Source organism: Brachypodium distachyon, chromosome 5 (genome assembly GCF_000005505.3).
Source record: "Brachypodium distachyon strain Bd21 chromosome 5, Brachypodium_distachyon_v3.0, whole genome shotgun sequence".
In the NCBI taxonomy this organism is placed as follows: Eukaryota; Viridiplantae; Streptophyta; class Magnoliopsida; order Poales; family Poaceae; genus Brachypodium; species Brachypodium distachyon.
The window spans coordinates 17,405,832-17,418,755 of NC_016135.3; the positions used below are offsets into that span (position 1 = coordinate 17,405,832).

Sequence of the window (12,924 nt, forward strand, 5' to 3'; positions counted from 1 at the left end):
CACCTGGCCACGAGAGCCCGCCGCCGCGCCCCGCTGCACGGGCTCACCGCCACGCCCCACCAGTGCCCCACCAAGGGAGCCCGCCGCCGCGCCCCGCCCGTTGCTCGAAGCTCACGCCCGCTGCTCGCCCAAGGAAGATTTGGAGGCACGGCCGATGCCTGAGTCTGGAGGCGGCGATGGGCGAGGGGAGCTCAAATCCGGTCGTCTTGGGCACGATTCCGGCCGCCGCGAGGACGATTCCTGCCGCCGCAAGCACGATTCCGCCCGCCGCGGGATTAATCCGACCGTCGCGGGCTTGAATTCGGAGAAGCTCGTAGCCGGGGAAAGTTCTGCCCGAGCGGTTGGCTCTCCCGCCAGCTTGTCCCAGTTTTCCCGCCAGCGTGTCCCAGTTTTGGGTCATGGACTTTTGGTTACCTATATTTGAGTATATATAGGAAAGAGAAAATTTGGGTAACTACTAAAAAAATATAGGGATATGTAAGCATATAGGTAAGCGGGCGGAGGTGTTTTTTTTAGTCCCAGGTATAAAAGCAGTTTTTAGGTATAGGTAACCGATTTGAGTAAGCTGGTGCAGATGGTCTTACAAAATGTAACCAGTTCACTTTCGGCTCCGACGTTTCGAACCGAGGAGCCAACGAGCCGAGGAAATATCCGGTGCTTCAGCCCCTTTAGGTGCTACCGTGCTACCAATGCACGTTAGCACCTCTAGAAAGTTTTCAAAAATTTCAAAATAAATTGTGTGGGTTTATAAGATACGTGATTACCGCCTTACAATGTTCAAATCCAAATTCATTATATGCATGGAGAAACAACAAAAACAAATCCAGACGTGAATAGGTCGCAAAAGGACAAAAACAGAAAGGACATAATTTTTGGCACTATTCATGTATAATTTTTTTGTTCCTCTCTATGTATAATGAATTTAGAGTTGAAATTTTATGACAACATAGACACATGTCTAATGAACCCACTCAATTTATTTTGAATTTTTTGAAAAAAATTACACCTAAAGAGATGGGAGCGCCGGATATTTTCTCACAACGAGCCAACCTCGCGATCGTATCTACCGCCGTCTGGGTTAGGCGCGCCCTTTCCCTTTCGAGTTTGGAGCTTTCGCGGTTCGTCCCTCATCGTCGCCTCCTCGCTCGGCCGAGGCCCGAGGCGCAAGGCGATGCACCTGGACGACGCCGACGGGGCCCTCGATTCGTGGGCCCGCTTCTGCTCCCTCTCGGGCGAGCTCGTCGGCGGCGCCGGCGACCTCTCTGTCGGTCCGCGCCTGGCGCCCGTCGTGGCGGACCTCTGCGCACGCGGCCTCGCCACGCTCGTCCGCGACTACTTCCTGCACAACCTCGAGGTTCGCAACCCAACGTCTCTCGCTGTTTCCCAACTCCCATGTCCTATTGCCGAGTCGCACGAGTAGGGATACGAATCGCGCTGCTGCGTGCTGGGTGCTCGTGAGAATGCCAGCGCCGAATTGCAGAGTAGCAGGTTGAGATAAAGGCCCCGTGCGTGTGTTTGTAAAAATGCCCAAGGCTGTTTTCTTCACTCCCGTATTCTATTGCCGAGTCGCACGAGTAGGGATACGAATCGCGCTGCTGCATGCTGGGTGTTTGTGAGAATGCCAGCGCCGAAATGCAGAGGAACATCAGGTTAAGATAAAGGCCCCGTGCATGTGTTTGTAAAAATGCCCAAGTGAAATCCGGAGTGGAATCAGCGTTGGAATGTGGGACATAGGACTGGGTCAGTTTGCATTTAGTCTTTGGAAAAACTAACTTGACTCTGGTTCTTCTCCAATTATAACAACCAAGGTTGCTGTTCTTAGCCTTTAAGGTGCATCCTTCGAATGTGATCCCAATTACTCTTACTGGAATTTCTCTTAAACATGAACAAAAAGATCATCGCAGTTTCCTCAAATGCTCAACACTGTTAATTTAAATCGTCACAACTCCACAAGCAAACCAAAACAGTTGTTAATCTGCACATTACTAATCAGGATAACTTTTAGAACTGGTGATGCCTGTTCCTTACTTAGAACGTTACATATAGCAAAAAAGGAGTTCTTGGAGGGTTATACCTCCAAATGCTAGAACCATAATATAATCACGTGTATGCAAGTCCACATTTGGATTAGCCGAGTAGCTGCTGCAGTGGCTAATATGGTCTGTAAATTTTTTTAGCTTTGTGAATTGTTGATTTCTCGTTCAATTAATTAGGAGATGCAGATGAACAAGCTCATCTGTCCTAATGAGCTATAGTCAGGGAGGCCATAAACATTGAAGCTGTATTTACCCTACATCATACACTATGGCAACTTGGACTATTGAGACTAGCAGTTGCTTTCCGTCAATATTCATCAAGACTCGCTGCTCCTTCTCTGACTTCCCTTCCGTTATCCGTCAAAGATGCATCAACTCTTCTTCCACCTGTCGATATAGGTATTTGAAAGGAAAGAGAGCCAAAATACAGGTGTCAGATTGGTTGTGTCGCTAGAATATCTCTGTAGAGATATTATTCTTGCCAGACTGACTAGGAGGATATTAGTTTAGCTACCTCCTTTCCAGAATCAGTAATGAGAAGCCGCAAGATGGATCTGCAACTGTAATATCTTGTTTATTTACTACCATTGTCCCTTCAGTTCTAGTTGAATTAGACAAGCAGTCAACCTAGTCTTAAGATGCCATATTGGTTAGTGACTTGATGTTAGTCTGTTAACTTTGCTGAATTTCTCAACTTGCATCAATATATTGTTTCTGATGATACGGAAATATTTTATTTTGTTCATTTCCCTTGTCAATCTATCCTTAGTTGTGCAGGAAACATTTAGGAACAATGCAGTCAAGATGTTCTGGCAGAAGTTTCATCCTTATTGCAATTCCTCTGCAGTAGAAAGAATTAAATTCTGTGTAAGTTATGGAAAACCTAATTATTTGTTTCTTTGAGCCTTTATTTTAAAATATAAATAATGGACATCTCATTTTTCTGACAGATTTTGGATCTTTGCCCATTTCAAATTTTGCTTATTTTTCTTATACAGCCAGGATCTGTAATCTTACATATGTTGAATCAAGAACAAAAAGAGATAGATTATACTTAAAGGCTTAAAGCACTGTGTGCAAAATCCTTGCAGCAATGCAGATAGTTATCGGACGTGTTGAGAAGTGAATATATTTGCTAGACACTGGTCATAGATAAACTAGTAAACAAATATGGAATATGATAAAGCTCAGCTTTACCTTGAATATGTCGGTGTGGTTAGGAACTTAGAATTGCCCGTGTAATTTTGAAATGATATACACCATCAGATTAAATCACACTAGTTTGAACATGGATAATGTACCAAATGTTGATGTGTTAACTTACATAAAAATACCATCGGTAGGATTTGACACACTTGGTTTCATTTGGTTAAGATCTTTCAGACCTGATCCCTCAACACCTGGTTTTATCTATGATTTTTCAGTAATATGATCTGTCAAAACATGTATTCCAGGTTCAAGAAAGCTGGCCTGAGGATGTCTTAAGTATAGCATTGGAGGACATATGCTTGGAAAAGAGTTACCAGGAAAAATGTGTTCTAGTTCTAGTTCATGTTTTACAGTCATACGAGGAAAAGACAGAGAACAAACTTAAGACAGTTGAGTTTAGTTCCAGCTTAATGCCTAGGTACCAATTAATGGTATCTTCTGTACTACTGACAACACTGCCGTTGAGCTTTCCTGGTTAGCATCCTTTCTTTCTCCATTTATGAGAAGAAAAGTCTTGTGACACTGAATGATTATTGTGTTGGATACAGTTGTTTCCATTAATGCACCTTAGCGTATGGATTTTGTTGTTTCTTTGAGCCAGTCTTTACTATAATGAAAATGAACAAAAAAGAGAGTATATTTTCTGTTCATTGTCGAGGTACTAGTTAATGGCACATTCGGTCCTGTGGTTTACCGCTTGATTTTGACCAGAAATGTTATGTTTGCTAATGCTTGACACTTTACAGAGATTTTAAACATCTATTTCAAGAAGAAACTGGAAGAACTAAATACCATGATGGATGGATCTGATGAGACTGACCTTGCCTGTCACGAACTTTTTGGAAGGAGCAAGGTCTCTGCTTGGGATTCTAAAATGGACATTGATGGCCAAGAAACTGTTATTTCAGAAAGTGGCAATTTGGTTAGGAATATTGGAAAAGTTGTTCGTGATCTTAGATGTCTTGGTTTTACATCCATGACTGAAGATTCTTATTCCTCTGCAATAATCTGGCTTTTAAAGGTCGGTGCACCCTTCTGTGTCAAACACCTACTTTATCTATTATTTTGGCATAGATACTCTGGAATTTCTGGCACTAAACTTATCTCAACTCATTCTCATCTGCAGTCTAAAGTTTATGAACTAGCTGGCGATGATTACAGAATTCCTGTGCTTGGGCGTGTCAAGAAGTGGATTCAGGTACCCTTTAAGCTTAACAACCCCATTTTACTTGGTGCTTGCCATATCAATTTCGTTGTCGTCTCAAATCACATGCCTTTGTATTATACCCATCCCACTGAAGTAAAATTATGCTTTGTAAGCTAAGCCTGTTATACTCAATCTTCAAACTGGAGCAGGATGCACTATTTATGTAATAGAGATGTTACTGCAGTGCACCTGTCATGGTCCAGGGTGACCTTCAGAACATCTTTGCTAGTAATGTTCTTTCGGTTGTTTGTATCTCCTTTGAGACCAGTTATATGGCATGCTGGATTAGCATTTAGAGCTCTTATTATATTGTTCTAACTGTTCTGGGCCAATTGAATATGATAACGGGCTTATGGTTATATATTCTCCATGGATGCTGATGCTGGCATGCTAATTAGTACTTGTAAACGTGTTTGGTAACTGAACTTTTGGGTCTTGCTAGGCTGTTCAGTCACCAATCATATACCTCTACAGTCTACACCAGATGATACTTATCTCTTCAGCTCTTACTGACACTTTTTTTGTGTTCTGTCAGGCTGTTCCTCTTCAGTTTTTGCATTCTCTTTTGGCATATCTGGGGGACTCTGTTGACTATGAAAGTGGATTGTCTGGTCTGAAATCACCCTTAGCCTCACGCCCTTCTTCCTTCCCAGGGATTGGCGTTCCTTCGGAAGCCCTTCTGAGGTGGCACATGCGCCTTGAATATTTTGCTTATGAAACTTTGCAAGACCTCAGAATTGGCAAACTTTTTGAAATTATAGTAGATTACCCTGAGAGGTTAGTCAATTCCCCCCCACAGATGATGTTGAAGATTTAATAGCATTGAGGTCTAAATATTGTATTATATGCTTCGGTATTTCTCTCACCCTTTAAGTATATTACTCCCTCCGATCCATGATAAGTGTCTCAGATTTAGTACAACTTTGTACTAAGTTAATACAAAATCTGAGACACTTCTTATGGATCGGAGGGAGTATATACTCTTGGTTTTACTTGATCTATTCCACTTTGCAAAGTTTTTACATCTATCATGTTTAATGTCCCTGTATTCTTCCAGTCTTCCCCCATTTAACTAAAGTGCAATACAGTCAGAGCTTATGTATCAAGCTGTAGGTCACCTCGTTACCGGCTTATTGATTTCTTTCTGATCTCTTTTGGTTACTAATGTGTGTTTGATGGTCTGCTTTATCCACCTTGTACAAAGGATCTTGATTTTCTTTCATGTGTCATTCTGTTCTTTCTCTCATGTTTGCATGCTTAGGTGTTAACCAAGTCTGTTGACATGGTCATCTCAAACATCTGAGCTCCCTTTTATGTCACAGTGATTCCATTCTCTTGTTACTATGCGCGTGTTCTGAACTTGTGCAATATTTTAACATCTGGATTTTTTTGTGGCATCTATAAAGTTCTCCTGCTATTGAAGACCTAAAGCAGTGTTTGGAGTACACTGGTCAGCACTCTAAGCTTGTTGACTCTTTTATCTCGTCATTGAGATATCGCTTGCTTACTGCTGGTGCCTCAACTAATGATATATTGCACCAGTATGTTTCCACTATCAAGGCATTGCGGTCAATTGACCCCACCGGGGTATTCTTGGAAGCAGTTGGTGAACCAATTAGGGATTACCTGAGAGGTAGAAAAGACACTATCAAATGCATAGTGACAATGCTAACTGATGGATCTGGAGGAAATACAAATGGGTCAGGAAATGCTGGTGATAATCTTCTTGAAGAATTGAACAGGGATGCTGAAAACCAGGAAAATGCTGACTATGATGATCATACAAACATTGATGAGAAGCAAGCATGGTTAAATTCTGAAAGGTATAATTTATTCAGTACATTCACCATATTGCTTCTTATTCCTTGAGCCCTAAGGAAATTGCTCTTAAGATTGAGAACTGTGGTTCCCACTTTTACAGCTGGGAACCTGATCCTGTAGAAGCAGATCCACTGAAAGGCAGCAGGAATAGGAGGAAAATTGATATACTTGGACTGATGGTCAGTATAATTGGCTCAAAGGACCAACTGGTCAATGAATATCGTGTAATGCTGGCAGAAAAGCTGCTCAGCAAATCTGATTTTGATATAGATTCCGATATCCGCACACTGGAACTTCTAAAGGTTAAGACTAATTTTTTATTAACCCATACTTAGTTATGTTTTCAAGACATTTTGATTGGATTGCGCGTGATGTGTTATGCCTTTGCTGTAGCCTTTATCTCTCATGATTATCTTGTTTTGGCAGATTCATTTTGGTGAGAGCAGCATGCAGAAATGTGAGATTATGCTTAATGACTTGATCGACTCCAAGAGAACCAACTCGAATATTAAAACATCTTTATTGAGGACATTTGAAACTGGTATCATTCAAATACTGCATGTCCCTTCAGAAACCAAATGTTCAACTATTTACTGCGCCTACATCTGAACCCTTGTTTTTCGTTGGTAGTTGCTGGGCAAGAAGAGACAGAAATGTCTCATGATGTTCTTGATGCTACCATAATTTCTTCGAACTTCTGGCCACCAATTCAGGTATTGCGAGTAAAGCTTTTATCTAAACAATGGAGGTACCCCCCCCCCCCCCCTCCCCTTTATTTCATGTTGTGGATGAGCTATTGTTAATGACACTGCATTTCAATGAAGTATAACATGCTACTCCCTCCGTCCCATATTAAATGACTCAAATTGACCCAAATATGGATGTATTTATGCCTAAACAACGTCTAGATACATGTAATAGAAAGTCACTTAATATGGACAGAGGTAGTATATTAATCATGATATGGAATTGAGCCAGGAGCAAATGTAAATTGGTAAGATGATTGGCATGTCTATCCTGTTGTACCGAGAGTATGCACCACACTAATAATCATGATATGGAATTGAAGGATTGTATCGTACGCATTTTCGATGTATTTTCTTGATTCACTAAACCTCTATATCTACTGCAAATGTAGACAGAAGATCTTGCCGTTCCTGCTTCAGTTGATCAAATGCTGTCTGATTTTGCAAAAAGATTCCATCAGATAAAAACTCCGCGAAAACTATTGTGGAAGAAAAATCTTGGAATGGTCAAGGTTGGAAGACAAACTTGAATTTAATTGGTATAGTTCAGTAACTGAAGATTGAAGAAGCATGTGATGCCCTCTTATTAATTATTTTTTCTTTTCCAGTTGGAACTGCAATTTGAGGACAGAAATATGCAGTTTACTGTAGTACCTGTTCATGCTGCAATTGTAATGCGCTTTCAAGAGAAACCCAGGTAATAAATCAACTTCGTTCTGTATATCTCTTATGTACTCCTACTAAAATCTTCTAATCTTATCAGCTGGACTTCAAAGACACTTGCTACAGAAATCGGCATACCTGTAGATTCTCTCAACAGAAGAATAGGTTTCTGGACAAGCAAGGTGAGGCACATATGTTTATGAAGACATATTTTTCTTTTTCATGTGTGGAGTTACTGCCTTTTGAACTCTACACCTACAATACAAAAAAACATGATGAAATGGTTTTAATATTTAAATTTCAATCAAATGAACTTGATGGTTGTATCTGGATCAGAGTTCTGCACACAATATATTAGCTCGTACTTTCTGTTATTGGCCTCGAAATGCACATAAGATACTCTAAACATGATCCGCTACAGGAAATTCCTGAGCAAACTTCTTAATATAATCTGGTTCAGAAGCACATCTAAGCATTTCATACTATATGTCGTAGGGGGTCCTGACTGAATCAGTGGGGCCAGACGCTGATGATCACATCTTCACAGTTGTTGATAGCATGTCTGATGTCAACAAAAATAGCATTGTGAATGAAAGCTGTGAAGCGTTCCAAATGACTGAGGATGAAGGTGAAAGCTCTGTTGCCTCTGTTGAGGAACAACTTAAGAAAGAAATGACAGTCTATGAGGTTCAACTCCTTGCCATCTTTGATCTTTTTTCTGCAGTGTTCACAACATACCTTGTTTCTTTTCTCCCCATTTCTCAGTTCTCCCTATTTTAACCGGTCATTCTACTTATCTGGCTGCACTGCAGAAATTCATCATAGGAATGTTGACCAATTTTGGCAATATGACACTGGACAAGATACACAACACTTTAAAGGTAGGAATTGTTTACCTTTTCTATCATTCACATTTTTGTCTGCTCTTTAAGTTCTTAGTTCTTATAATATTAATGGTTCCAGATGTTCTGCGCCGAGCCGTCATATGATAAATCACTGCAGCAACTGCAGAGTTTTCTTTCTGGTCTAGTATCAGATGAAAAGCTTGAAATGAGAGATGGATTGTACTTGCTAAAGAAGTAATATCCAGATTAGCAAATCGGATTTTAGCCGATAGACAAAGACAATATGTGATCATTCCAATCCAAATGTATTTGATTATTTTCGTTTTCGTGCCAGAAACGGAAAATTCCATTATGCCCCCATTTTACTTCAGTACTGTTCGATAGTTCTAGTTCCACCGAGACTGTTAAGAGGTTCAAGACTTTGATGGGACTTGCAGAACCAAACTATCATTCCTAATTCCACGGTAACTAATAAAATTATCTACAAGGACAGCAGTTCTGGCACATATACCAAGCGGGTAGAGAGTGTTTCAGGATTCACCACTTCACTAGTCGCTGACAAAACGTGAAACAGACAACACTCATCGTGTCTTCAAAAATTATTTATAGTACTTCCTCCGTCCAATAAAAGATATCTCAACTTTGACTAAATTTGAATGCATCTATACACTAAGTCATGTCTAGATACATTCAAATTTTGAAAAACTTAAGACATCTTTTGTTGGTCAGAGAGAGTACTTATTCTACGATATATTTGGTAAAAACAGTTGTACGTGGATGACACCCTTCCACCCTTCCGCCAAGGTGTATTAAGCCATCGGTATATACTACACTCAGTTCTCTAAAAGGTCAAACAAGGAGATAAAAAAATAACTATTAATGTTACAGATACATTTCACTAACAGAATGAACACATTGATTCTGTATTCGCAATACAAGCACTATTTGATACTAAAGTACATTATGACAGACATTTGACCATGTAAGGCCCCTCAAGTTCATAACCCAGCTTGCGATAGTAGTGGCGGGTTCCAACTCCTGAGATAACAGCCAACTTCTTTGACCGGTGCTCCTTGCAAGCGATTCTTTCTGCTTCTTCCATCAGGAGAGTCCCATACCCCTGAAAATGATGGTAAATGGAAGTTGCGACACTTAATATGGGACAGAGGAAGTACAAAGTACTTCAGTCACTGGCCACTGCACTTATAGGCCCTGAATTTTACTATTTTCAGCACAGTATTTAATTTACTGTAATGAAAAAGAGATCACATGTTGTGCAGCTTTCCAAGGAAAATTTCATTTATTCAGGTTGGCACAAGTGTATGAATATCAAAACGCTTACCATAATAGCAACTGTGCAGATCAAACAGCATAAATGATGATCCGTGGGGGATTTAGAACAGTGACTACAGTTGATCATGCATGCCAGTAAATCTATTTTTCAAGTATGTCCATTTGAGAAGTGCTAAAAAACCGAGGGTTGTTCGCATAAGAGATCCACCTGGTGTTGTAGTTTCTCTGCATCACGACCGTGCACAGGAACTGCCGTCCCGTAGACATGAAGTTCACGGACAATCGAACACCTCCCTATGAGTTCAGGGCATGTAACATTGCGGCCACATTTACGCAAGCGCAACAGGCCAATTAGGATATCCTGTGCATTTTACAAGAAACTGTGAGTGAGCTACATAAGATCAAAAGAATACAAGACACAGTAATCAATTCTATACAGTAGCAGCCTCAGGAGAGCATTACACAAGCATGACAGTTCTAAAATTTGTTGGTATAAGTGTAACCAAATAACTATTGAGAGAAGTTAAAAACAAAATACCCGCGTAGAAGGGCATTGATCATAATTACATTGGAAAAGATACACCTATTCAGGAACACAGCACAAACTAGAACATATTTTCACATGCCTGCAGTGAAATGAATTGGCTATGACGCTACAAGTACCTGCCGTGTATCCTCATATGAGAGGAAGGTCTCCCAGCCCTCATTTGCAGCATAATCACGCCTGACAAGCTCCACTTCATCAGGCCTGATCTTGTGATGGATGTCCTATGAAGAGATGCACCACAAGAACAATGAGGACACATCATTAATTAATTATAAGCATGTGGCATGGCACCGCAGAATTCCGTATTTACCTGAATTCCTGCCTCACGGGTTCTGACATCTCGGCATTTCAAGCCCAAATCTTCCATTCGAGCCAAAGCAAGCTCACGCAGGTTACCTTTCTCGACACCAGAGGTAACAAGAGGCATAGGGATATCTCTCTGGACACGATAGACCCGTGTCCATGGCGGTACCATCGACAGAATTCTAGCTACAATATCCACTAATAGCTCAGGTGGATAGTTTCTATACCTACAACACAGCAAATGTCACCTGTGTAAAAGTTCTCATTTCTCACTCGAAAAATGTAGACAACAAGACTGGACAGAAGATCTAGCAAGACAGTGAGACACAGAGTACCAAGCGCTAGATAAATAGTACCTTCCAGTTTTCCAGAGCTCATAAAGACCAGTTCCACGAATCACAAGAGTTGGGTAGATCTTTAGACCATCTGCTCGGAATGCTGGATTTTCAAAAAATTCCTTGAAACTTTCCATATCTCTTTCAACTCCAACATTAGGTAAATCTGGCATCATGTGTGCAACCACCTATCAAGAGGTAATTCGTTAGGCATTAAGAGAACGGTACAAGTCACAAACACAAGCAAGATGACAGCTCATTTTCCTTGGAATTACCGCTCAAGCATCAAGGAGGATAATTAAACATGAGGAATTAGTGATCCGGTGAATGATTACCTTAAAGCCCGCATCTTTCGCTAAAGAAAAGCAATCAGCAACAGCAGCTACTGTGTGACCTCTGTTTGTGTCACGTGCGACATCCTCATATGTACTCTGAACACCAATTTCTAAGCGGGTACAGCCATAAGATAGCATCTGCCGCAAATGAGGCCCCAAGCAATAATCAGGTCTCCTGGAATTTAGTACAATCCTACTAATTAGATGTTTCATGGTAAAAATCACAGGGAATAGTCAAATATAACTGAGAAACATGGACAGATGTCGAGTGACCCTTACGTCTCAATTGTCATACCAATGCATTTGACAGCACTATGTTCCGAATAACAAACCGCCTCCTCAACATTAGCAGAAGTATGCCCTGATAAAGCATCATGAAGATTTCTGATGAAATAATCACGATACTCAGCTGGTAATGACATGAAAGTCCCACCCATCAAGATGAACTCGACCTGCAGAAGTATATTCAAATTATATTGCACTTAGCACACATCAAACCTAGTTAAATGGTGCATGCAATCACTCAAAATTAAGACATGATGCTCCATCGGTTTAAGGACAAACCTTGTCCACACTATGTCCTAGCCTTTTGAGCTGATCTATCCTGCTTCTGGCCTGCACATATGGATTGTACCTACAATTGAAGAGCAGATCAGTACAATCTCAAAAGCATATCTACATACTTGTGTTGCTACACCACTGAACAGAGAGCACAACATGTAGCTCTTTTTAAGGTCCAAACATCAGTACAACACCTTGTTTGCACTAATTAATAGTTAAATGAGACATTAGTCCTTCACTCGTCTCACAAGTCAGAATCACACAATTTTCAATTGTAATGCAAACTAAGCATGCATTATTTAGTTTCTAATCTAACAAAATAGAATCACCCCTCGTTCACACACAGTTCAGGACAGCACAGAACAACACTAAAGGAAGCTTGCTTAACAGTGGAAGACAATCTAAGTGGCGGTATTGGTATGCATTCAACAGCATTAGTATAAATCACCTTGCCCGAATGGCGCGCATGCTTGTGGGCTCGTATCCAGTGTAGGACTGGGTGCTGTACTCGAAGTCCGAGTCGGGGCCTCCAGGGCAGTAGACGCAGATGTTCCCCGTGGTCGCGATGTGGGGGCACCGGTGCGGTTTCGACATCACGGCGACCACCGCGATGCCCGACGCCGTGCGCACGGGCTTGGCGCGCAGACGGGGGAGCAGCGCCGCGCGGTCGGCCTCCGGCACTGCTGCGATCATCTCCACCAGCTTCGGCGCGCGTGCAAGCCCGTACCGCCGGCACGCGGCCGACTTGAGCGCGTTCAGGTCCACGTCCTCCCCTCGGCGCGAGAGCTCGCCCATCTCCGACACGATCTCCGCGATGGCCCGCACCCTCGCCTCCTCCTCGGAAAGCCCCGCGGGGAGGACCACGCCCCCGCGGCCCGGCGTCGGCTTGCGGCGGCGCGGCTGGTCGGCCGCGGCTGCGGCTACGGCGGCGGCCATCGGGGGAAGGGTTTCCGCGGAGGGGTTTTCGTCACGGATAAACGGAAGTGGAGTTGGGTACGTTCGGTGTTTCGCCTTGCCTTCTCT

General features: G+C 42.0%; 2 protein-coding genes across 2 annotated transcripts; one reads left to right on the forward strand and one right to left on the reverse strand.

The window, feature by feature from the left end:
• Positions 1-1,081: 1,081 nt before the first annotated feature.
• LOC100826301 (anaphase-promoting complex subunit 2) lies at positions 1,082-8,920 on the forward strand. Its single transcript, XM_003579952.4, has 16 exons — positions 1,082-1,354; positions 2,814-2,903; positions 3,491-3,719; positions 3,992-4,266; positions 4,372-4,443; positions 4,988-5,229; positions 5,859-6,275; positions 6,374-6,575; positions 6,700-6,814; positions 6,904-6,986; positions 7,412-7,531; positions 7,628-7,716; positions 7,783-7,864; positions 8,178-8,369; positions 8,495-8,563; positions 8,646-8,920. The coding sequence occupies exons 1-16, from the start codon at positions 1,172-1,174 to the stop codon at positions 8,763-8,765; spliced, it is 2,580 nt and encodes an 859-aa protein (XP_003580000.1). The 5' UTR covers positions 1,082-1,171; the 3' UTR covers positions 8,766-8,920.
• A 374-nt stretch (positions 8,921-9,294) lies between these two features.
• LOC100826613 (elongator complex protein 3) lies at positions 9,295-12,880 on the reverse strand. Its single transcript, XM_003579953.4, has 9 exons — positions 12,350-12,880; positions 11,905-11,974; positions 11,620-11,792; positions 11,341-11,515; positions 11,027-11,193; positions 10,678-10,897; positions 10,484-10,588; positions 10,029-10,181; positions 9,295-9,647 (listed from the first exon to the last, which is right to left on the reverse strand). The coding sequence occupies exons 1-9, from the start codon at positions 12,835-12,837 to the stop codon at positions 9,489-9,491; spliced, it is 1,710 nt and encodes a 569-aa protein (XP_003580001.1). The 5' UTR covers positions 12,838-12,880; the 3' UTR covers positions 9,295-9,488.
• Between the last annotated feature and the right edge of the window lie 44 nt (positions 12,881-12,924).